Source organism: Centroberyx gerrardi, chromosome 4, assembly GCF_048128805.1.
Source record: "Centroberyx gerrardi isolate f3 chromosome 4, fCenGer3.hap1.cur.20231027, whole genome shotgun sequence".
Taxonomy (NCBI): Eukaryota; Metazoa; Chordata; class Actinopteri; order Beryciformes; family Berycidae; genus Centroberyx; species Centroberyx gerrardi.
In genome coordinates this window covers 5,641,893-5,667,107 of record NC_136000.1, presented here as the reverse complement: position 1 = coordinate 5,667,107, position 25,215 = coordinate 5,641,893, and the positions used below count along the sequence as shown (strand labels likewise).

The window sequence follows — 25,215 nt, the reverse complement described above, 5'->3', positions numbered from 1 at the left end:
ACACAAGTTGATATTGTGATGGTTAACAACATGCCAGGCAAATGGAGAAATAATACGGAAAGAAAGGAAAAAACTGGATAGGTTTGAAGTATTGATAATAATGAAACTACAATCTCTTCTGTGCTTTTTTATGTGATTTGGTGACATATTAAAAGACATGGTGAAATGGTAAAAGTTTCACATTACATTTCCCACAGGAGCCTGTGAGGCTCAGAGCCTGGGTACAACAGCCTATTTGTGGACCAATTACATCTGACCAATTAATGTATACTACAAGTCGAATCTAGTTTATTTAGAATGTAAGTGCTTTACGCAATCAGTTTGTCAACAAGTGCTTTGCAGAGAACAAAGGACAAAATCACACATAAACATCACAAACAAGAGGGAAAAACAAGGAAAGGACAGACACATCATAAACATCCAGTCATGCAGCTAGAGCGTGTGTGTGCATGTGTGTGTATTCCCACATGCATGTGAGTGGACATGAGAGCACTAGACAACACTAGGTGGGAGTCCAGAGGAGGAGAAACTAAATGCAAACTGCAGGGAATGAAACAAAGGGAAAGGACTGGCTGGTATGGTGGGAGTTAACACAGATTGTACGCTCAACTAAATAAATACTCTGGACTACTGGCACAGTGGCAGGAAGCCTTTTAATGAAAAGGAAAAGGGCTCAAGCCACCAGTTGTTTCCTTTCAAATCCCAGAAAGGTCAAAAAAGCCCTGCGTCCTATGAGCAGACATTTTTGAAGAATCCTGTGAGAGAGGCTTTTTACATGCGAAGCTGTTGGTCTGACCTGTACGGCGGGCTCAGCGGCGTGCAGCTCCAGCGCAGTGCAGCAGGCCTCCATCCAGCCCAGGCCCATGTCCTCCACCTCCTCCTTCCCCCTGTTCTCCTCCTCCTCCCCCTCCTCCAGACCCTGCTCAGCCACCGCCTTGTTCTGCACTATGGTCGCAGCTGGGAGAAGGAGACAGTATGCTAGGATTACAATACATGATGCTTTGAAGAAGGTCTATGACCGAAACGTCGCTACATGGTGAAATTTTTTATTTTTTTTGGTCTCTCAGATTTGCCGCAATCTGAGAGACAGACTGGTTCATTCTGACACTAAAAAACCACCTAACACTGTCTCCTGGCTGCCTAATCAACCTACAGGTTTTTTCCGCTGTGGCCACTGTGCACAATGTTCTAAGTCATCAGACACCAGGTACTTTACACATCCACGTACTGGTAAAAAATACTCCATTAAATCCTTCATTAACTGCTGCAGCACACATGTTGTCTATATGCTGAAATGTCCCTGTGGTCTGGTTTATGTCGGACAAACAAAAAGAGCTTTAAAGATTTGCATATCTGAACATAAGACTGCAATACGTACACAAAACATGGACTATGCTGTTGCTCGACATTATGCACAGGCTAACCACGGCTCTGCAGCATCATTAAAGTTCTGGGGAATAGAAAAAAATTTCACCCTCTCCTAGAGGTGGTGACATCATCAACTCACTGCTCCGCAGAGAGGCATATTGGATTCACACTCTGAATACAGTGGAGCCCTTTGGTATAAATGAAGAACTGAGTTTGTCATGTTTCCTCTAATTTGGCACACTTGACGGATGTTTGTACTTTTTGTACCTTTATCCTCGTAACTTTAAGAGAGGTTTGTGTTCTTTTGTTCTTTTGTTTCTGACATGGTGTTAGCCTTTTGGCATAAATGAGGAACTGAATATGTCATGTTTCCTCTAATTTGTCATATTTGACGGTTATTTGTACTTGTACTTTTTGTACTTTTATCTTTGTAACTTTAAGAGAGGTCTATGTTCTTTTGTTTCTGACATGTTGTTAGGGGTGTGGCACTTGGACACTGACTATGGCAACTCCCACCCTTGGATTTATTATCCAATAGATTTGAAACCCTGTTCAACCAATTATCCAATGACAATTGCACACCTGGTCTAGGTTGACTATATATGTTGTTTGCCTCATGTCTCTGTCCACTTTGACTCTGATGAAGACACAGTAGTGTCGAAACGTTAGTCTGTTTGCACAATTAAAGGCTGTGAATCAATCGGTGTGCTCCAGTCCCTTTTGTTTTCTGGAAAATTGCTAGCATGTCATTTGTAGTTTTTTTCCACAAATATACTTTTGCAGTTATTCAAGACAGACCCATGAAACAGAAATCACAATGCTCGGCGGGTCTATGGGGACAAAAATCAATCCTAGCACTTAATGGTGGGTGAGGGTCTAAAGCACTGGCAGGTAAAGGGGAGGTTGCCTGCCTGCCTAAACTCAGGGTCACTATACACATTTTCCATACTTCTTCCAGACCATAACTTTTTGACTGAATTTTGGTTGGTGTTTATTATATGATGCATACTGGTAGAGGCTGGGCAATATGTCTGTCAACTAGGTCATGACACTCTACAAGAGACATTCCTCTAAACAGTAAATATTACAATACACAAAGGTTGGTTTACAACCACAAAAAATGTGTAGTCAGTTTGTGAGAAAGAGACTGAACTACATTTTAACAGACTTTCTAGTTTCTAGTATCTAGTTTAACAAATTCATCTCATTCGTCTCTAGTTGTTAGGGAACTGTTCCAGCAGAGGCATGCTCTGGATCAGTTTGAGTGTGTGTGTGTGTGTGTGTGTGTGTGCTCACTGAGGTCAGCCAGGCAGGACAGTGCAGCGGCCTGCAGCGTGGCGTTGTCGGGGAAGGTGTGACAGGCTCTCACTGCAACCCTCTGGACGCCGTTCAGTACCAGGATGTTGTAGTAACTCTCTACAAGAAGACAAAACAAGCGCACCCTGGATCACACACATGCTCCTGCTGACCTCTTCGATCATTATCGCTCAGCCGATAGGCAAATCAGCTTATTAGAATGAAATGCAAACACCGTTGTATTTATGGCGAGGATCCATTGATTCTGCAAACAGTGCTACCGTGAACAAGTGCAGAGAAACTCCAAAATGAGAGATATTCATTGACAGAGCCTCTCAGATTCTTTCAATGCTGACCAGGATTTCATTACATTGGTTTCCCCTATAATCAGTCAAGTGGTGGGCAACTACAACAAGAAACTGTCCACTACTACTAGAGAAAGTGTGAACACATTTAGTCTTATACACTTACACTAGAACCAAAACAAGGTTAGATGGGGGATCAAACCCAACTCCCAACTACCACTGCTTACAAAACTAACAAGGGACTGAATGTCCATTTATCCGCTAACAAGATAACTGTAGAAAAATGTTGGGAGGAGTTGGGAGGAAGTTCATCCTGTGGTTTGATCTTTGGACCTCCTGACCTTTGACCCCTGGGTCTGACCTGATGTAAACTTCCTGAACAGACAGCAGGCCGTCTCCTGCAGCTCCTCCACCTCGGGGAAGGCGTCCACGGCGGTGATGAGCACGCTGTAGCACCTCACTCCTCCCGACATCAGCATCTCCACGTTGCTGCCTGGAGGAGACGAGACGAACCGATAGATTCAGACCAGCTTTCATGGTTTCATTTTCCATTTCAAAATTCCATACTTTTGATTTTAGTCGGTGATCAATATGTATGACGATATTTGCTGGTCAAAATGACTATATAAAATGTTTAGTCCAGGACTGAACAGCACCCCCACCCCTCCATACTTTTTGTGCGATTCCTAAACTTTCTAAGAACTGGCATTATCAAATTCAGTTTCTATACTTTTGAAGACTCTCCAGAACTGCACAGAAACCCTGTTTAGGATGGTCAGTGATATGACCAGGACAACACATAAAAACAGTAAATAAATGGAAGAAAAGCAGGAAGTCTGGAAATTTCCTTTATAAATTAAATAGAGTGATGTGTCCAAAAACCCTGAAAGTCCCCCAAAACTCTGATAAATCACAAGTCTCTGAATAATCCATTCTTTGTCACTTTTCTTTTAATCTCACTCATTCAACGCCTTTGATTAGGATGCACTTTTTAGGAAATCCAAATGCCCCAAAATCACAATGTGGGGCTTTCCTGCACTCAAATAATTGCATTAGCCAGCCATGTACGCTTGTCAAACCATAAAGTCCCAATTACAGCCAGCACTTCCTGCTCCAAAACTAAAAGACTTCTTCATGGGAATGTTAGAAGGCTCCAATCTAATTACGCAAAATACGCATTGTACCAGTTGAATCCAAACACACAATTACTCCCATTTGAGGTATAATCTGATTTATGCAGAGACAGTGTTAAGAGTCACACTGTGTAATTGTGGGAAGGGTGGAAATAGACGATGTGGAACAAGAAAAGGCAAAGTGTTGATGTTTCATGCCCTTCCTTCGTGATTAATGTGCTTTCCTGAGTCATGTGATGTAAGAAGCATGGTAATCAAGTGACTGGACTTGAACAGGTTTCATCATCTAAAGTATACGCATTCCTAAATTGCTCCACATAAACAGCACTGCATGCACTAATCCATACATCCTTATCAGATTGAGGTTCAAATAAGTGTTTATAAATCAGTCAGACAGACAATTTGCTATAGTTTTAATACAATTACTAGCACCAGTCTCTAACATAATGCGAGTAAGTAAACACCCGATGATATCGCTTTGGAAAAAGTCTCAACGTGAGCTGAACAGTGTCACTGAGGTTCAAAACTGTAACCAATCAGCTTTCAGTGAGAGCATTGACGTCATTTTCTGCTCTATTCCTGTGTCTTTTTCCTGTTGTTTTCCTGAAAATAAGTAAATATCTGAGCCTTAATTAGAAGAAAACGTTTGATAGATTGTAAAACTTGATTCTTTATCATAATGCAATCTAATGCTCTAAAAATTAATTAGTCAGTTAGTCAGTTCTGACAACTGTGACAATTCTGACTTAATTTACAACATAAATTATTTGGTGGCATTATTATTTGGTGGCAGAATAACTTACAAGTTATCCTACTAATCACAAATACTAGCTAGGTAGTGGTTTATTAATATCAGGAGTAGGGAACACAGGAATATAGGAAATACAAGTCCAGTTTTACACCAAAAGCCACGACTCGGCTCACTGTGTTCGCTGTAAATGTGCTTAGCGTCACTGAAATTACTGGCTGCTATTCACATTTCTGTGCCGCTCTGCTGTTCACTTCATAGCGATGTAGCGCTGCATGGTAGGAACCAGTGTAGTACTAATAAAAAGGAGGTTATGAGAGCATTAACATACAAGTCCTTTTTCTCAATCAAGTATTTCCTTCCCTTTTCAATCTTTCTGACAGTCTGGCGGTGCAGGGAGGCCTTACCTGGGCGGGCCAGGGGCAGCAGCACCTTCATGGCCTGCAGCAGCAGGTCAGGACTGTCCTGGAACCGCTGCAGAGCCGCCAGCACCACAACATGGTCCTGGTTCTCCACAAACTCCACCAGGTGCTCATCACTCACTGCACAGACAGAAACAACGACAGACATTCAGCTACAGAAGCGTATAGTTAACTTTATTCAAATCTTAATGCAAACTGGAAAATGAAAATGTAATCCCACTATAACAAATTATATATAATATATATAATACATTTTATTTTCCCACTTATGTACTTATGTAACTTGGGTCAGAAACCTTAAATTCAATAATCCTATTTGCTTTTGAATCTTCATTCTTGCATTCTTCATTCTTCCATTTCATTTTGTCATTCTGACAAAATGAAACTGGAATTTCAGGGCAATTTCATACCAGTCAACTGCATTTTGATATATTTTTTTTAAATAAAATACAAATTATATTTATTATATTCTTGGATTATTATGCTTTGTATTTTGCAAGACAATCAGTATAAAAAGTAGACAGTGAATAGAGGGGAAAACTGAATTAACTTATTGGTTGATTGGTTGATATCCTAGGGTCATGGCACTTTTCATAAAGTGCCATTTGTATAAAAAACAAAAACAAATACAAGATATGTTAGACCATCAAAAATGAGGAAGATATATAATATCTTGGACACATCACCAATCCCAAATCAAAATACAAATCACTTTAATTGACAAGTACAATAAATGTAAATGAGTTTTTGTCTTGGTGGCATTGGCAAAACCATAAACAAAAAAGAATTTCACAGTGCATCATGACACAGTGTAGGGACAGAGACACCTCACATACACTGCAAGGGGACAGTAGACTATACATGTATCACTCTACACACTAGTACATGCAGAGGGGTTAGTGTGTGTGTGTGTGTGTGTGTGTGTGTGTGTGTCTACCTGTCTCCAGAAGGAACTGCAGAGCTGCACAGCCTTGCAGCTGCACTTCCTCACTGGTAGAAAACGTCTTCATCGCCTGCACCACCAGGCCGAACACATCCTCCTCCTCCTCCAGCACCAGCAGAGGCAGCAGATCTGCACACACACACAAACAGATACAACTGTATAACATGATTTATATATCTATACAACTATACACTATTGTTGTCTCATGATCTTTTTATTTGGCCTGATGCCTTAATGTCGTCATATTCTGACTGTTACTAATAAAATATCCTGTTGGCGAGGCATGGGGATGTAGTGGAAAAATTGCTCCGGTGGAACATAGCACTGTCAGAGGAAAATAGAAAAAAACATTTCAAAGTACCTCTACTCAACATAATTTTACATTTTGTTATGTTGCTTTTATTCCATTTTTGCCTTTTATTGTTCCATCTTATTGATGTTATTTTGCTTTTTCCTTTTTTGCAGTTATTATTGTCTTTGGACTTTTACTTTGACTGTAAAGCACTTGTAACTGTGTTTTGAAAAGTGCTATAAAAATAAAGATTATCATTATTATTATTATTATTTGTGCTTTCCTATATCCATGATATGAGCCGTGGTCTTGCCTTGGTGCAATGTTTTGCTGTTTGTTGCAATGTCTGCTAGCTTGTTGAGCTATTTTGTCACCCAATGATCTGTTCCCTATTCTGATATTGTGCTCATTTATTTTAATGTCCCATCCAACAGACTGTAATTTTAAAGTCAACTAGATAAAATAAAGATTTGAAGAAAGAGCTTTAGACTGGGGAAAACATACACATTTCTACCTGAAGAAAAGAGAAAAGCCAGGGCCACAAATAAAGAGTTCATTTCAAAAACACCATAAATCCATTTAGGGAAAAAAAACTCATCACCTGAAGTTCATCATTCAATATCTCTAAAATATATGGATCCACTACAGTTTTGTCACCCAAGGATTTAAGTTACCTACTATCCTTTAAAAAGTAACACCATTTGCTTGGATATGTGGTGAATATCTCATAACAAAACACTACAAATGTACGCTGTGACCTTTCAGCAGCGGAAAACAAGCAGGTCTGTTCCGTGACCTCGTAAATATTTTACACAAAGCCCCTCCGCGTCAGAGGCAGGAAGTCCTTGGCTTGCAGATTTTTGTCCCGCCATCTGCTGGATTGCGGTCCACTGATACTGTACTTTCATTGACTAATAAAATCAGTTCACGGGCCATGTGACTTGTGTCTTAATTTAATCTCTGGCAATTCCCGAGCGCTCCACGTCAAACTGGACATGATGTAATACAGGTCATTACGCAGAAGAGAACTGAAAATAACTTTTAGACCCCTTAAGGGCAGAGGTTGCACTGTTAATACTAACTTGAGTGTTTTGAAGTGGCCTTTCAAGTGGGACTCTCCACATAGTAGATATGCAACATGCAGCTACACATACAGATAAGAAATTACAGCCAGAGAAAAAACAGGGGAATTACATATGGACAATACTTCCTCTATGCTGAATTGCCACAGTAACTTATCCAACCCCCCCCCCTCCATAAAACACTTATTATTTTGAAGTTGATTTGATGACATGAATTCGTCATATGGCATAAGCCTATCGGTGACTGTCTGGTGTCCTGATTAGACCCAGGTCAAATAATGCAGATTATTATTAGTGTTTGTTTTATAACCCAGATTCTAACCTGTCTTAGAATCTGTGTAAAAATCACCTAGTATGACCTGGGCTTGACTTTTAAGTAGCAGAAAACAGCACTAAATTGACCTTCAAATGGTCAAAACCCTCTCGCACTCATCCTGTCGTCCTATGTGTCAAATTCCATCCATCTGATACTTGCATTTCAACCCGACTCCTGTCTAATTTTGTACCTGATCTGAGCAGGAGAGCCAAGGCCCTGAGTCCAACCATGGTCACTCTGCAGTCCGTCCTGTACTGGGACAAAACCTTCAGGATCTGCCTGGAAAACAGCGATACAGGGATACATCATTCACCATAAACAGAAATGCGGTATTACATTTATATCAGTAATATATCATCTCGCAAACACACAGAATTATCTTGCAACCCCCTAGGATTGAGAATCACTGGTATACAGCATGGATACACAACAATACGGGTGTACAGAAAACAACAACAATACAAGTGTAGAGGAAACAACAACAATACAGGTGTAGAGAAAACACATTGATACAGGGATGTAGGAAACAACAATAGAGGAATACAGGACAGAAATAGACACACATGCAAATATGCAAAACACTCCATGACATTCACACACGATGAAGAAGCTTCACTTCCTAGATCAACAACATCACATGCAGCCAACAGTAAGCAGTGGAAGACACTGTGTCTTTACTTACTGGTGCGCTCCCAGTACCTCCCACTCCTTGGCTGCTTGCAGAGGCCGGGTCAGCTGATCCAACGTCCCGGGACATATTTCAATCAGCCGACACAGCAGTGACCAGCCCACCTGTGGCAAGAGGCTTACACTTTATCTCAAGGTTGTGAAGAACTGTAAAGCCAATCAGTCAGTGAAGGAAAATAATCATTCCTAGATAGAAGGAAAAAAACTACATTCCTGATCCATATTTCAGACTCCAGACCTGGGACAAATGCCTAATTAAAATTCAATTAATTTCAATCACTTATCTGGCAAAATACACCACACACCCTGCACTCCTTGGAAGACTAAAGCGAAAGCTCAAAGTAATTGTGACCAGATTTTGTTTTATCCTTCAAAATAAGTCATCTCACACATCTCTGACTTTCAATTTGAGTCACGCTGCAATCTCACCTCCGATAAGCCGCAGTATACAGCAGTCATAAGACTGTAAACACGGCAGATAAAAGCATGGCCGTTTCACTTTTTAATGAGGTTTAAACTGCGAAGAGGGGAGATCACCCTGGCAGGTGATCCTACAATACACTCTTAAAAATGCTGCATGTTTTCTCAACACATCTGTGTGTCTAGTTCGAGATATGTGTTGCAGTTCAACACAATAAAATCACATTTGTCGTTATTATTAAAATATGCTGTTTTGAAAGCTACCATTCTCCCAACAAGGCATGTTGTGTTGAAGATGACACAGGTCTTCCTTTTCAGAGCATGTGTGGAGTAAACATAACATAACATACTGCTGATATGCAAAGACAAGAAAACTACACAAGCAAATGGAGTTAGATAGCAGAGAGGACTTCAGTGTCTTCCTCATGTCTTCCCGTACCTGCTGGACTCCTCTGCTGTTGATGTAAGACGACAGCACCACCATCAGAGGGCCCTGCACATCTTTGTCTTCAAACAGCTCTGCTGCTGCACAAAGGAGCAACAGTTAAGGATGACACATTAACTTTTGAAAAAAAGAGACCCGGCCTGACACGCTCATTTCTATTTTTAAAAGCATATAAAAAGGATTGGGAATGAGCCTGGCAATAACAAGACTAAGAATAACATGTATCTGTAGGATGCAACTGTATGGTGTTTTGTTTATTTGAACAGTTAGTTTAATTTAATTGGACTGTGCTGAATCACAGACGATAAAACACAATGATAAACTACATAAAGAAGACATAAAAATGATGGAAAACTAAAATTACAAATGTGTGCAGGTGAAGAAGAAGCTCCAACTGGCTTATAAACACTTTTAATCTTAAAAGAAGCACAAAAAGAAGACAGCAGAATCAAAACAACATGGCCAAAGAGGAGTGGGCCTGTGCTTTAATAAAAGCTTTGATGCACATGGATGGATGTTTCTTACCACAGTCGGTGTGCGCCAGGAAAAGCAGATCCTGGATGATTTGAATCAGTGTGCTTAGTTGCCTGTCTTCTTGCAGGTTTTTTAACCTCACCAGTAGTTTCTTCAGCCGCTCTTCCAGTTCTTCTTTGTTAACCATGATCTTTGAAATACTGTTTTCCAGCTGACGACTTGACGTGCATTTAGCTTACCGTCCCTTCAAGGCCGACAAAAGGGCTTCGAGTGGCCACATTGCTGCAGCATAGCATGGGAACAGACGAGCAGGATACTGTAGCCGCCGATACATTACAACAACTCAATGGCTGACACGACACGGGAAGCAGTCACAAAGTTTCGAGAGTGAAGTTGACATAATCCTCCTCGGCAACTTTCCTTTGAGAGGGCAGCATGTTCCTTTTTCTGAAGTCTGAGTGTTTCTGTTGTTTCGGTATGAGGGAAGCCTGCTGCTGTCAGGCAGGCGTGTTCCTCCTTCCCTACAGGCATATCATATGACTCCAGTAAGAAAAACTTCCCGTTTGGTGAAGAGGAAGACAACAACAACAGCAGCAGCAGCAGCAGGAAGGATCAACTGTCAGCAACACGTCAAACAACCCCTCGATAAAGCATGTAAGTTGATTAATATGCACTGACTGTCCAGTTTAATTTAGACTACGCGTGTGTCTAATGTCGACATTTATATCTTAAGCTACTGCCGAGTGACATTTATGTATTTCATACGCTGCCTCCGCTGGTGTCTGTCAGTTTTTACGGATATGTAAAGTATTGTGATTGGCCTGGCACCGATTGGCGACATATTCCTTTTAAAAATCCGGCAGTTTCATATTGTTTTGCTTATGGGCGAATGTACATACCCGGTAGAGCTAAAGTTGAGACTTTTTAAAAATCCTTAGGAGCCATTTCTGAGTTCGGCGTACGCCCAATACACAAAGTAACGTTAACACTGCCTTCCACCAAAATACACCAGTGCGGTGTAACGTTAGCGTTAACGTTAGCTAGCCGTGTGAACCAACGGTAAAACTTCAGATTTTATTAAAATTAAGTGCCGTTCGGTCGATCACCTATATGCCGAATTTACCAGAAGACCAACTCGACCCCTAAATTGTCTTTAAGTTGTGTTGTAGCAGATACGTACGTGTGCCGATAAGCAAGGCATCATTAAACTACCCGATTTTGAACTGAGTTTGGCGTGACTCAGAGAAAACGGAGCGTTCCCCATTCTGTACAGATCTGCTTTGAGGCACGCACATATTCTATTTGCACTCTTTAACAGGACGAATCACTTTACGGCACTCAAAAACAATACTACCGAATACTACCCTACCTACCTATATGTTCGCTGGGTCTGTAGTAAAAAGATTGAAATTTGTAAACAGACACCTAATAATTATTGGTGCTTAAAAGAGACGCCAATACTGTTTATAAAATATAATGACTTGGCTGCAAAGGACATGTAAGCTTGTTGGATCGATATTGGTATGGCATAACTTATTCAGGCTACTTTCTCTCAACTCTGACACTTTGGGGGATTTTATTAGGAAGAAGGGGGGGGGGGGGGGGGGGGACCTCACACGACCTCACACGACGTCACACTCCTAGGTGATGACGAACACCGCCCTCCCCGTCGGTGAGACGGAGAGAGAGAGGTCCCAAACTGTAATGTAAAGCCACGGAGGAGAGCCGCTGCAATAAACTGTGATCAATAGCTTGTTTGCCCAGGCTGTGTTGAACTGAACACCGGTGAACCTAACGCCTGCTTTCCCTTATGCCCAGCAGCCACGATGAGTACAACTTGCAGGGTATGAGGAACCTTATGGGCGGCAGGAGACAGAAAGCAGCCGACGATGGAGAGCGGAGTCTCATTGTGCCATCCGGGGTCGGTGCTGCCTCCGCCGGGGCAGACACCCTGCACCAAGACGCCTCCACACCGGCGTTCGTCTATGTCTTGGCGTCTTTCTCCGCCCTGGGAGGATTCATCTTCGGGTATGACACCGGGGTGGTCTCCGGGGCCATGCTGCTCCTGAAAAAGGAGATGAACCTGAACGCCCTGTGGCAGGAGTTGCTGGTTTCCAGCACCATGGGAGCCGCGGCGCTCTCCGCCCTCACCGGCGGCTTGCTGAACGGGGCGCTGGGGCGCAGGATCTGCATCCTGCTGGCCAGCAGCGTCTTCACCGTCGGGGGGATCGTCCTGAGTGTCGCCCCGGACAAGGCGACGCTTCTTGTGGGCAGAATTACAATTGGTTTGGGTATAGGTAAGTCTGCTGTGGTGTTTGAAAAGTTTGGACTATATTATTTTTAGTCTCTGAGCTGATCTTTTCCAGCAAAGCTTCAGAATGATGCTGTTCCACCCCACATATGTTAAGTCCTTTGAGATATGCTTGTGATAAAGGGCTATATAAATAAACAAACACATGACACACACACACAGTGCTCTACAGTTTTAATTTTTTATTTATTTAACTTTTATTTTACCAAGAAGTCCCACTGAGATTCAAAATCTCTTTTCAAGGGATGGACAAGAAATGGCAGCAGGGGTTACACAATAAAACATACAGTACAGTAGAAAATACAAAAATAGTAAAATATGTACAATAAAAAAAGTTGTATTATTAAAATTTGGATCAGAAACAGGAGCGCACATGTTCCCTATAACTGTGGATAATTTCTTTGAACTGATTTAAGGGAATAAAATGGTTAAGCTGGAGCTTTGACTGGAGATTGTTCCAAGACCAGGGTGCAAAATATTCAAATGCCTTTTCACCAAAAACAGTTGTGATTCTGGAAACTTTAAGAAGAATGCAGGACTGTGATCTTAAAGTTGGCCACTGAGCAGCTCAGGGGTCCATTGCCTTGCTCAAGGGCAGCTTGACAGTAGTTGTTTAGGGAGAGTGTCACTAATTCATTCTCCCCATTCACATTACCACAACACACTATTTAAACCTGTATATAATGAGGAGAAACAGGCCTCTCGCCCCGCCCCACCCCTAAAATTGAGTCACCTTACCTGCTTTACCGGCACTATGTTGGTATTTTCCTTGAGGAAGCACTGAAATCACATGACTATGGGAATAGAAGTCATTGCCCTAAGGCTGTTGTATCTTTAGGGGTGTGTACAGTACAGTTAAGCTCACAGACCAACTGGATTTACCTTGTGGATCACAGGAGTGTAGATACTCTATATTGCAGCATATATCCATGGCTAAAAAAACAAAAAAACAACTTTAATGTCTCAAAATTGACAGAGCTTTCTCCTTGGCCGTGTATCTGACTTGTCCCCTCTCCTCTCAAATGGTTTAATTCGTCTTGTCTTCAGGAATAGCAGATCAGCATGTTAAAGACCCCCAAATAGATCCACATTTGTCCCAGGGACTCTCATCTGAGAATGCTATTTTGCAATTAGATATGATTTAGTACAGAGTTACATGATTATCTGTAGAGTAGGTGGAGACCCATAATCAAAACACTGGTTCTTATATCTGTCTCACTGGTCTGTCTCGCCTGTCTCACCCACATCTAGGGAGTAAAATAATCATGAACATGAAGTATTTCTCATTTTGCTGGAACCCCCAAAAGGTTTTCTAGTTTAGGAACCGCTGGTATAACCAACAGTAATTAGTCTCTTTTACTCAGTAATGTTTGTGGCTATATACTGTATTGCATGATGTACATCAATAAAATATTAAATTATTAGTAATACAGTCCATTTCACAGACCATTTCCCCTATATTTTTAAGATATTCAGTGATAAACTTGAGGCAAAGGAAACTAGAGTTTGGTAAATTTCTCTCCACATGTCCACATGTCCTCAGGCGTCGCCTCTATGACGGTTCCTGTGTACATAGCAGAGGTCTCGCCCCCCCACCTGAGAGGTCAGCTGGTCACCGTGAACAACCTCTTCATCACCGGTGGCCAGTTCATCGCCAGCGTGGTGGACGGGGCTTTCAGCTACATGCAGCACGACGGCTGGAGGTACGCATTTGTTCCACATCGTCCTCCTGCCAGTAACCAGCCAGGATGGGGTTTGTTTGTTTGTCTGTCTATCTATCTGACTTTCTGTCTGTCTCTGTCTGACCCCGAGCAGAGAGGATGTTGCTCACTGACTAACTAATAGTAATATTAGTGTATTTGTACATAAAAACCTCACCTAGTGCAGCTTGAAATTAAACTCTTTCTCATTTTGCTGGGGTCTCCCTGGAACCCCGAACCCCACTTTGAGGACCACTGGTGTAGACAGATATCTCTTTCTCTGCTTCCATTCCATCAACATCCCTTCTCTCTCCTCACCCCCCTCTCTCTCCGTCCATCCTCTCTACTCTTCCCTCCCTCCCTCCTTCTCTCCCTCTGCAGGTACATGCTGGGTCTGTCCGTCTTCCCGGCCGTGCTGCAGTTCGTGGGCTTCCTCTTCCTGCCGGAGAGCCCCCGCTGGCTCCTCCAGAAGGGCCGGAGCCAAGAGGCCCGCCGAGTTCTCAGCCAGATCCGAGGAGGGCAGAGTGTGGAGGAGGAGTACGACACCATCAGGAGCAGCATCGAGGAGGAGGAGAAACAGACCAGCGGAGGTGAGAGATTTCTATCAAAACGGTACAAAAAAATGCAGTAGGAGTGTTGTTTCAAAATGAAATATATTCATTTAATTAATTAAATATATCTGGACAAAGCGACTCCTTAAAAACCAATGATGGTTAAAAAAAAATGAAAGTAAATACAGGTATGTTTTGAAGTGTGATAGTAGGTAGTTTAAGTTTCGAGTCAAAGTTTTGATTTTGATTAACTTCCTTGGTTGAGAAAATATTTAGTTTCTTTAAAGAACAATGGTAAGAATGCCTCAATTGATATTACAGACATCAAGATGTTCTTCAGCCAGAAATCTTTCTTCTGATATTATTTATTTGCTGTAGATATATGTTGATTTTAGGCTGTTGGTGTGTGAGAGAGTGAACTAACTTTTACCACTCTGTATTTCTCTGCCATCTACAAATGTTTGTTACAGTTTTTACTCTTATTGGTAGCTAATTCTTGATGCTAATCCACTCCTTCCAGAGCAAAACTCAAAGTACTACATGTGCCAGTCATGTTACTCGATTTCCACCGACGACAAGCCTTTTAAATGGGTGATTTCTCATCCTTTAGGGGGCCTTGTTATTTGGCGAATCCTCAACCACGGCCCGACACGCAGGGCTCTGATCGTTGGCTGTGGCCTCCAGATGTTTCAGCAGCTGTCTGGCATCAACACCGTCATGTAGGTGGTCTGGTTGTCCTGTAACAGCTCCCACATATTTATCTCCTTCCCGCTTGATAATCCCAAAGACATACCTTCTCTCACCCACCCTTAAAAGCTCAAAGGATAGTTACATCTGATTCTGTGTATTGTTCCTGACCAGTCCAAGTGGAAAAGCTGCTGGTCCGTCACTCTCAGAAGACTTTGTTCTCAGTTGAGGTGTTCAAGTTAATTCCTGCATGATGTTCATCTGCCAAAAATGAAGAGACTGACTCCTCTTTGTCCACATCCAGGTACTACAGTGCAACCATTCTGCAGATGTCGGGGGTGCGAGACGACAAGCAGGCCATCTGGTTGGCCTCGGCAACCGCTGCTATCAACTTCCTGTTCACCTTGGTGGGGGTGTGGCTTGTGGAGCGGGTGGGCCGCAGGAAGCTCACCCTGGGCAGTATTTCAGGTCTGTGTCTCTGACATCATCGAGATTATAGCAGCTAATAAATGCGGTGTTAAATAACAACGCCAACAAATTCAGTGAGACTTCATTTCATATTCCTAGGGCACTGGTTCCCAACGTGTGGACCGGGAAATAGGCTTGGGCGATATCCCAAATTGTTTTTTTTGTTAGTGGTTCAGAGTCTTACTCAAGGATACTCTGACAGGATTTTGGTTACAGGACAGTTTCTCACTGCCCTGACGCCTCCACTGTAGATACAGTTGTATCCACAATAATATATAATTCTTCACTCATAATATACCATTCTTAATATACCATTCTTTGCTCAGTCAAGTTTAAATTGATAACATTTTGTTAGATGGGAAGTTATATGGGGCAGTTGTCGGGCTAAAATATATTGATTTGAAGGACCTTTACTTGAGAAGTTTAAGACCTCCTGCACTAAGGACCGCATGATGTAAATGATGTTTTTAATTCTTCACAAAAAAGGTTTAATAGCCAATTTCTTTGCATGCCTACTGAAGCCAGTATACAGCACTAACATAATGAATCCGCTGACATACCTATTTTGCCTTCTTTCTCAGCGCTCATGAGATGTGTGTTTCTTGTCTCTCATGCAGGTTCTGGTCTGAGTCTGACTGTGCTGGCAGTGGGGTTCTTACTATCTGCCCAGAACGCTCCCCCCGTCTCCCTCCACCCGCTCGACCCTCTCAACTCCACCTGCACACTGTATGGGTAAGATTACACAAAAAAATATTCAGAATAAATATTAGAATCACTTTAAGGATGCTGTGTGTAGCATTTTATCATCAAGAAATCATTACTGCATTCATTTTGAGACATTGGTATAAACACTGAAAACAAGTGAGACCATCGCTGAGAAGACTGGCAGACTCTACCGGCCTCTACGCTGCATTTTACATTACGAGCCACCGGGTCGGATTTCACAGGAAATTTACTGGAGGGTTGGAAAGTGGCGACATCCTCTTTGAGGCAGGAAGCAACTGGGTTTAGGGGAAATGTGGCCTTGATTTGGAGAAACACAAAAATGCTACATGTAACACCATTAATAGCCAAGTACAACACATGGACAGGGATGTGTCTAGGTGACATGGACCTTGATATACAGTGCAAAGGGACAGTGCAAGACATACTTGGGCAGCAGACTATACATATCAATCCAGATCATATTCAAGTGACTGTAGCTTCTAGGTAGCTGGTGAGTGTCCTTTTTCAAAAGAAAACTAAAACTAAACTACTAAAAAAACAGCTATTGGCATGTACATTTTATTTCTGGGCCCATTTTATTATTTGGTGGTTTGTTGTTTGTGGATAACTGGCCAAATGTAGATGGTGTGACGTCATTTGACATTACGGCTTCCTTCTAGACTCACCATTTTGCATCGACATTAAGCAATCATACAGGGAGAAATCCATCACAGAAGAGGCAGAGAGACCAATGTCTCCACCGACAGTAGCCTCAATAGACCAGAATGCAATGCAGCCACAAGACATGGAAAGACATGTTGTGGTTTGAGTAAGGAGCACAACTTTTTCTCAGCTAGAAAAACTCTCACTCCGCCATCACTATCACTCTCTCCATCTACATATAAAACCCACAGCTGAATACAACAAGTCCAAGCACGTTCTCTGGGGGTTGTCGAAAAGGCATTCTGGGAAATGTAGGCAATCACTAACTGAAGTAGAAATGGATGAAGCAGTTTTGAGGGAAAGTGGGTACACCAAAAAGGTAAATTACAACACTTGATCACAAAATAACTCCTGGAATGCACTGACCATTACAGATTGATGATACAGAGCAGTGTAAGTGTGAGTGTCTGAGGGTGGAATTTAATAAATAATGATAAATAATACCCATGCTGTGTATTGGATATCTTCTGCGGATGTTTTTATCAAGGGCTCAAGTGAAGCTATCACAGCTGAAGGAGTGGTGTGTGTGTGTGTGCCTGTCTGCGGCCCAGTAGATAGTGAGAGGTGTTACATTCTGTTCTGTCCTCCAGGTCCTGTGATCGCTGCATGTTGGATCCCGCCTGTGGATTTTGTTATCGTGAGAACGGCACCAGAGTGTACGACTCCTCCTGCATTCCTGTCAATCAAGCGTCCACGGAGCACGCGGCCTGGGGCAGGTCGGGCACTGATTTTCTCTGTGTGTGTGTGTGTGTGTGTGTGTGTGTGTGACTCAGATAGTTGAGATAGATGCATGAGAGAGTCATATCACGATGTTGTAGAGCTAAAAGATTACGGGAAGTGTAGTTTTCATGTTGTTCCTTGCACTTATGTTTCATCCAGGTGTTCCAACCAGACTGACAGCCTGCTCTGGGCCTACAACTACTGTCCCACGTCCTACTCATGGGTCGTCCTGCTGGGCCTCATCCTCTACCTCGCCTTCTTTGCTCCAGGTTTGACATGACTTTCTCTTTTTTCCCCTATCTAACAGTCTTTCACGCTTCCCATGAATTATGGATGGGTCATTCTACTTATTTTCACACATTACTACGTGAACCATCTCAGATTGTTCTGAAGTGGCTTCTGTATTTAAAAATAGAAAAAGATGATAATGACTTTTTCTAAAGAATAAAGAATAAAGAATTTTTCCAGCCCAGAGAACAAAGTGTTTACACACATATTTCACGCACCATGACACAAACCATCTCTGATTGTTCTGAACCAGTTTCTGTCTTTAAAAATAGATATAGCTAAATAATAACTTCTTTTGTAGTGCTTTTTTTGCTCAAGCACAAACATGTTAGTGTCTCGTGTGTGTGTGTGCTGTGGGGTTGTGATCTCTATTGTATTATTGTGATGTACAATGTACTAATGTATTAAAAATACATATTCATAGAAAAAAAGTCTTATTTTTAAGTTCATAAACCATTTAATAATTAGTAACAAATAGCATTGAAATACATTTTTCTATGAGATGTACTCTGGAAGTTTATTTTACAAGGTGGTGCAAGCGTTTTTACAAGTGTGTGTTTTTTTTTTTTTTTTTTCTTTACAAGCATTTTCCCACATGTCAATTTGGATGTGATAAATATGGATGGAATGCATATGAATATTTAAAAAATATCTACACTAACGAATATTATGCATATGAATATGAATGCATGCTTAATATTAATGAATACCTAATTTAAGTTTTTTTTCCATATGAATATTGACCTGATATGAATCTATTGACTAATCTAATGAATATTAGGCACATAAATATTAACGTGTGTGTGTGTGTGTGTGTGTGTGGCAGGTATGGGTCCCATGCCGTGGACGGTGAACTCGGAGATCTACCCTCTGTGGGCCCGCAGCACCAGCAACGCCTGCTCAGCCAGCGTCAACTGGACCTTCAACGTCCTGGTGTCCCTGACCTTCCTTCACATCGCTGAGTATCTGACTTATTATGGTAAGAGCTCCATCAGTAGCTGAGGTGACAGTAAATACGGTGAATTACCATCTACATTTACACGTTAGGCGTTAAAATGATGCGTTTATCCAGAGCGGTTTACAGTGTGTGAGCTGAGATCAGCGCCTTGCTCTATAGGACATATAGACAGAAGCAAACATGGCTGTTGCAGAGAGTGAACCGTTTTTCTTTTTTATTTAGTCTCCATCTCTGGTGCTAAGCCCTCATTGCTGTGGTGTTTCTGTACTGGTCTTCCCAGAGATCACCTGTCAATCAAACAGTGTGGGCGGAGCTTGGATTTTTAGTCGATGCAGTTTGAGTTTCTGTAGGTGGCGCTCTTGTCTTTGTATGTCACTGCTCATGCTAACTGCCCAGTTCTTCTTCTTCTATTTATTCCAAACAAACTGGAAACGGAAAACGCATCACTTCCTGTGCGGCAGAGACTTTTTCCCAGGAGAGACCTACCAGACTTCGGCTGTTTAGAACGGGAAATGTAAAAGCTTTCATGAACTGGATATAGGTTGAATCACTACTGTGTTATATCATTCTGCAATAGAGAGCAGCAAAACTGACATTTATATTAAATGTCACGGATTATAACTTTTAAGTTGCAGGATGGTATTTCTAAGGCTACCTTGCTGTCCCATTTAATGTCCGTTTAATCGATCGTATAAAATTCATAGTACTGCTCAGTTCCTTCATAACCTTGCAGTGTTGATTTTGTCTGTTGTCCCTAAAATGTGCACAACTTCCTGTTTGTTTTTGCTCCTTATATAACCAGCGAAGGTTTCTATGAACACTTTCCTGTTTACAGCAACAGCACGGTAGTGTGGGAGAGGAATTGAAAAGGAAGGGACGGTTGCATACCTATATTTACATTAGGGAGTGTCACAACCACAGGCTCCTACTGTTGGTCACTGAGCAGCTCCACTGGAGTAAGTTGGAGGTTAAATTGTTGCTCACAGGCACCTCAGCAGTAGTTGCAGTAGTTGCTGTCATGTTGGTAAAGGGATGCAAACCAAAAACCCGCTGGTCACAACCCGAAACATTACGCTACTCCAACTCTCATCCTTGTTTTTGTCCAACAGTCATTTATTTTTTGTATATTGGTATTGTATATTATTGTATACAGTGTTGTAGGGCTGCACGATTATGGCTAAAATGATAATCACGATTATTTTGCTCGATATTGTGATCACGATTATTTATCACGATTATTCATCCATTTTGTTTTATTGCACTTGAGCATTTTAAGTTAACCGAAATGCCTTCACATTCATAATGTATTTTATAAACCTATAAATAAAAAAACATTCAAATGTACAAATCTTTGAACCTGTGATTCCGGTGCACCGGGTCCGTTGTTTTTTTTCCGGGACCATCACCTCTGTAGCCTTAGTTTTTGGGCATTTGTATTCTAAGACACTTATTTTGTAAGAAGTCTATTTGGGTGTTTGTGGGCTTTTATTTTGAAGTTTCCCATAAGGACCCGTGGGAAAATTAGTGTAAATAAGGAAGTAGTACGTTCGCCTGTGTACTGCGTCTCTGGTTGGAGATTAAAAAGGAAATATTTTACCCCGTAACCCGTGCTTCATTGTATACTACACTTGGATCCAAGCTAATGGAAGAGTTTATACGCGCCTTGAAAGGTCGGCGGCAAACTGGGTCAAAATTCAAGTAATTTGAGTTTTGATTACGTTGACTAACTGTTGCAGCCCTACACCAGAGCAAGCTAAACCCAGCGTGAATAATCGCCCCCGGCCACAATCAATTAATTGTGGAAGCCAATATCGACATCGCGATTAATATACGATTAATTGTGCAGCCCTACAGTGTTGTATATTGATGAATAGAAGAACAAAATGCATGGATGGACAGACTGGTTGCACTATCTTCTATGGGCGAGTTCATACCAAGCATGCATGATGCAGTTTTTTGGAAATCTGGAGCGTTTACTCCTTTAGTTCTTATTTGGTGGCACCAAATAAGTGCAAAGAGATTCCTGAAAATGCAGGTTTCAGTTCCCTACGAAGCGATCTGCGATGCGGTTTAGGTGAGAACATAATTCAAACCACTGTCAGGAAATGCCCTCAAAACACAAGGTTTTACAGGTACAAGGAGATGGATGTGATACCTGATAGCCAGCAGTTCCTCATGCTTGGAAAGCGACAAACCTCAGTCTGGACTGACGCTCATATTCAGCTATCTCTTTATCTGTTCTTAACTGGTATGAACACCAGAGAAGGGAAATTACAGCAAACAGCGCAGATAAGTCCGTCATGCTCAGTTGACGTTACAGAGACTGGAGTCAGATTTGTTTTGACTCCGCCCCACCGCCAGAATCTCTAACCTGGTAGGATGACAGGTTACCAAAACTGAATGAGTTACTTTTGAGTCTATGTGACGTTTACAAGCCCTGCTTCACTTGTAATTGGGCAGTATGAACCTAAATGAACCAAATACAGAAATGCATCAAAATCAACTTTTACTTTCTACTATGGTTCAGACCAAATAAAACAAACTGTACCACAAAACAAACGCACTCTGTGTCAAGAGGAAAGGCTGGCCTACTGGTTAGAGACCGCCTCTAACTGAAAGGCCTCTAATTTGATCCCTGTAACAACCAATGTGTGTCCATCAACAACCATGTGTCCTGTCAGAGTGTCCTTGAGCGAGACACTGAACCCCCACCAGCTCACTCAACTGTAACTCGCTCTGGATACGATCATCAGTTAAAAAGCTAAAGTGTGATTGGGCCTCTCCTCCTCAGGGGCGTTCTTCCTGTACGCGGGCCTGGTGGGGCTCGGCCTGCTCTTCATCCTGGGCTGCCTCCCGGAGACCCGGGGCCTCCAGCTGGAGGAGATCGAGAACCTGTTCGCCGGTCCGCTCTGCTCCTGTGGAGCCTCCTCGCACGACGACAATCGCCACGTCCAATACATCCGGGTAAATGGCAGCAGCCACCGCCTCTCCGACGATGACGCCTCAGATGTAGAGTAGACTGGGAGAGGCTGTCGGTTTCTCTCTGTCTTTTGGTTTTCTGTCTTTTTGGCTGAGGATCGGGAAGACTCGGGGAGGAAAAGTCAGCATGTCGCCCTCTGGTGGTTGTGTTCAAAGAGGAGCGAAAAAGGCTTGAATTCTTCAGTTGTTGATTGTACTTGGCACTTTACCTCCGTTTGGTGACTCTTCATCAGTCTTCTTTATTTTTTGTCTGCCTGTGTGTCACACCTGGGATTGGCCTGTTTTCAGATTTTCAGTTGTTCAATTATTCTCCTCATTTCTCATCATTCCCTCTGTCTCATCATAAAAGGGAACATGGAAGCAGGACTTCTCAGGATTAGGGTTTGCTCCAAAATTTCTATTTTCATTATTTAAAAAAAATAAAATCACATCTATGTTGTAAACTGATTGATTGCACAAAACTAAAACAGATTATGGTACTTTTTCAAGGATAGAAGATGACTGAAGTCCTTGGTTGACTAACACTTGAACAAACAGATCTTCTATGTCTTAAAGATATTTAATGATGAACTTTGGGGAATGATTTTTTTTCCACAAAATCGGTGTATAGCACTTTAGAAACAAAGTCTTTGTATTCCAGAGAGCGCAGAAACCATCTGTCCTGGTTGCTGACTCACCATCGCCTCAGCATTCCTTTAATGTCAGTGCAGTGTCATTACAAGACAGTATAATGATTAATTATAATAATTACAGTCTGACCACCCATCTTTTGTAACACTGATATACCAGCAAGTATGTATTTGTCTGCTAGCCTTAATGATGTATGCTAAAGAGTATGCACTGATCAAGCCTCTGTAGTTTTAAATGTATGAAGATTTCATAAACAAGGGATCTACAATGTGGGCTAGAGACTATTTCAAGCACTATCTTTGCCTTCTCTGTATCTCTCTCTGGAATATAGTTGGGAGTTTTTCATTCCTGTGTATTCTGTTGTGACTTGGGATCTTTCAAAAGACATTCCTGTTGAAATCACTAGCAGTCTTGTGCTGATGTATGAACAAATCAGTTGATTGTGGGTTGCAGCTCTTGTGTGCACAATGGGAGAGTTTGCGCTTAAAAGAACAAAACCGTGTCTTTTTTAAAAATGATGTTTATATGCCAAATTGTTGCTTAAACCTTCAATTTTTATAGCAAGGTTCGGAATCCAGCCCAGCACACAATGGAGCGGTGTGCTCAGACAGTGGCGTATCCTATATAACTGTAAGTACTGTATCAAGCCTTTAAGGGTTTAAGTGGATTAATACATTTTCTACAATGCCACAAAAATCTTAAATATACCTTTTAATGTTCATTTTCATGTCCTTATTTCTACAGCTCCAATCACAGTGACCCAGTAGTCCTGAATAGAGGACCTTTGCACGCAACATCCAGTTTTCACTGGAACACTTTGATATGTGCCAAATTGCTTTATCATGCCCCTGTTGGCATATAAAACCTTTTCTAGCTTTCTTGTTAAAGTACACTAATGCAGATTTAATTTATTGCACAAAAGAGCTGGTAAGAAATTGTCAGTTCTGTGTGGCTGTTTAGGAGTGTCTTATTTAAGAGCCGTCTTAGTTTCTTTTCAGTGCTGTAGGGTTCGTACACAGCTCTGGAAATGTCTGGAAAATGAACTGAATAATTTTTGGATGTTGAAAACGTTTGGGGATTGCACAAAAGCCTACTTAAGTATGGAAACAAAAACCCTGTTGGTCAGTATGTTGTGTAGTTACAGAGCCACTGTTATTTTACATATTGTAATATTATATATGTATATATATGTTGTTGTGAGAAATAACCTTCAACTATAGAAGCGATATGGTCTTAATAGCTGCCACTATAAGCATAAATTGTACTGATTGCCAGCCCAGTCAAGAAATTAAAGTCCCTATGAATTATTATTATTAGATTTTATTTACGCCTACTGGTACAGGATGAAATCACCGTTAAAAATACACCATTTTCCAGGAAGTAAAAATAATTTATAGATATAAATAGATTTCAATAAAAATATATATATATAAATATATTTTTGTACATCTTTTGGCATTTATTGTTAAATTGATGTGTTTAATGACATGGAAAAGTAACTAAAAGTAATTCTTAATTTCATTGTGACTTTAAGGTCTGGAAAACGTATGGCATTTTGAAATAGTATGAGGTATATAATTTTTACTCAAAATGCCAACACTGGCATTTTGTAAGAGACTTAATTTAACCTCAGGTGGACATTAAGGATATTTCAAGGAATGTTTAAATAATTTCCGGTTTCAGGTTAGAGGAAGTTCATGTTCTCATCAGTTGTCTTAGGCCAGAGATTTACAGTATATTAACCTTGTTGTGTCCATTTGGGTTGTATATCATGCTGTATATGAAATGACATGCTCTGTATGTCTCTGTACATGTTCTATTGATTAATATGATCTTCGGGAAATAAAAGCACTATTGAATTAAAGCAGTCGGCCTCAGTGAGACATTATAGTGCATGATTGGAGCCCATTACCTATTTATGATGCACAACCAGAGTCTTTGATAGAGGCAATATCTACATTTATGTGGTCATTAGATGTAGAATTATCTGTTGCATCTCCCGGTAATATGGCAATCTTTACAGTGATTTTGATTATTAATTTGTGACCTTCCAGCTATGGGACGATGTTTCACTGAGGGATGAGTCTGTTTACTGGTGGGCCTGTATTTTTCCTTCCTGTCCCAGTAACCTGATAGGCTTGTAAGAGGTTTGCTCCATTCCCCTTGAGGCAAGAAAGCTAAGTTTGGATGTTCCTCACAGTTTTTAGTTGATGGGTCATGTGCAGCAGTTATGTCCTGGGACATATATTGATAGCCAATATTCAGATTAGACTGAGGGTGGCGATACACTAGGGCAACAGAAACATGAATAGGCAATGCCTCCAGCAACAGTGAGATGATTTTATAAGCCTCTTCTTATCTCACCTGCACAAATGAGTAATTTTCTTTTCTTCTTTCTGTGTCTTTATCATCATATTTTAACTCTGTTTTCCCTTTTGTCACGTCACTTCTATGTTGTTTTATCACTGTGAAAATAAACTAAACTAAAAAACAGTCGAAAATCCATTCAAATATTTCATGGCAACAATGTGTTCCTATGTAATCAGTACAACAATGCTGTGAAC

At 41.4% G+C, this 25,215-nt stretch overlaps 2 protein-coding genes across 5 annotated transcripts in view; one reads left to right on the top strand and one right to left on the bottom strand.

Annotated features, from left to right (window-relative positions):
* lrrk2 (leucine-rich repeat kinase 2) overlaps positions 1 to 10,126 on the bottom strand; it is a 45,177-nt gene extending 35,051 nt beyond the window's left edge. The window contains exons 1-9 of one of the 2 annotated variants that reach the window (XM_071925509.2): positions 9,983 to 10,126; positions 9,452 to 9,537; positions 8,588 to 8,697; positions 8,096 to 8,184; positions 6,210 to 6,344; positions 5,258 to 5,392; positions 3,331 to 3,462; positions 2,665 to 2,784; positions 797 to 957 (exon numbers count right to left, since the gene is read on the bottom strand). In XM_071925509.2, the coding sequence (XP_071781610.2) occupies positions 797 to 957; positions 2,665 to 2,784; positions 3,331 to 3,462; positions 5,258 to 5,392; positions 6,210 to 6,344; positions 8,096 to 8,184; positions 8,588 to 8,697; positions 9,452 to 9,537; positions 9,983 to 10,118 (1,104 nt within the window). In that variant the 5' untranslated portion in view covers positions 10,119 to 10,126. The remainder of the gene's footprint in view (positions 1 to 796; positions 958 to 2,664; positions 2,785 to 3,330; positions 3,463 to 5,257; positions 5,393 to 6,209; positions 6,345 to 8,095; positions 8,185 to 8,587; positions 8,698 to 9,451; positions 9,538 to 9,982) is intronic. The other variant, XM_071925510.2, reaches the window with a different exon arrangement.
* Positions 10,127 to 10,463: 337 nt separating this feature from the next.
* LOC139931877 (proton myo-inositol cotransporter-like) lies at positions 10,464 to 25,144 on the top strand. 3 transcript variants are annotated; one of them, XM_078282883.1, is made up of 13 exons: positions 10,464 to 10,585; positions 11,753 to 12,228; positions 13,786 to 13,945; positions 14,324 to 14,532; positions 15,104 to 15,212; positions 15,485 to 15,648; positions 16,266 to 16,380; positions 17,667 to 17,792; positions 17,956 to 18,065; positions 18,911 to 19,063; positions 21,834 to 22,006; positions 23,213 to 23,281; positions 23,396 to 25,144. In XM_078282883.1, the coding sequence occupies exons 2-13, from the start codon at positions 11,778 to 11,780 to the stop codon at positions 23,408 to 23,410; spliced, it is 1,854 nt and encodes a 617-aa protein (XP_078139009.1). In that variant the 5' UTR covers positions 10,464 to 10,585; positions 11,753 to 11,777; the 3' UTR covers positions 23,411 to 25,144. The 3 variants fall into 3 exon arrangements, with proteins under 3 accessions (XP_078139009.1, XP_071781614.2, XP_071781615.2); XM_071925513.2 differs by having other exon boundaries at positions 10,483 to 10,585; positions 23,213 to 25,144; XM_071925514.2 differs by having other exon boundaries at positions 10,522 to 10,585; positions 11,750 to 12,228; positions 23,213 to 25,144.
* The last annotated feature ends 71 nt before the right edge of the window (positions 25,145 to 25,215 follow it).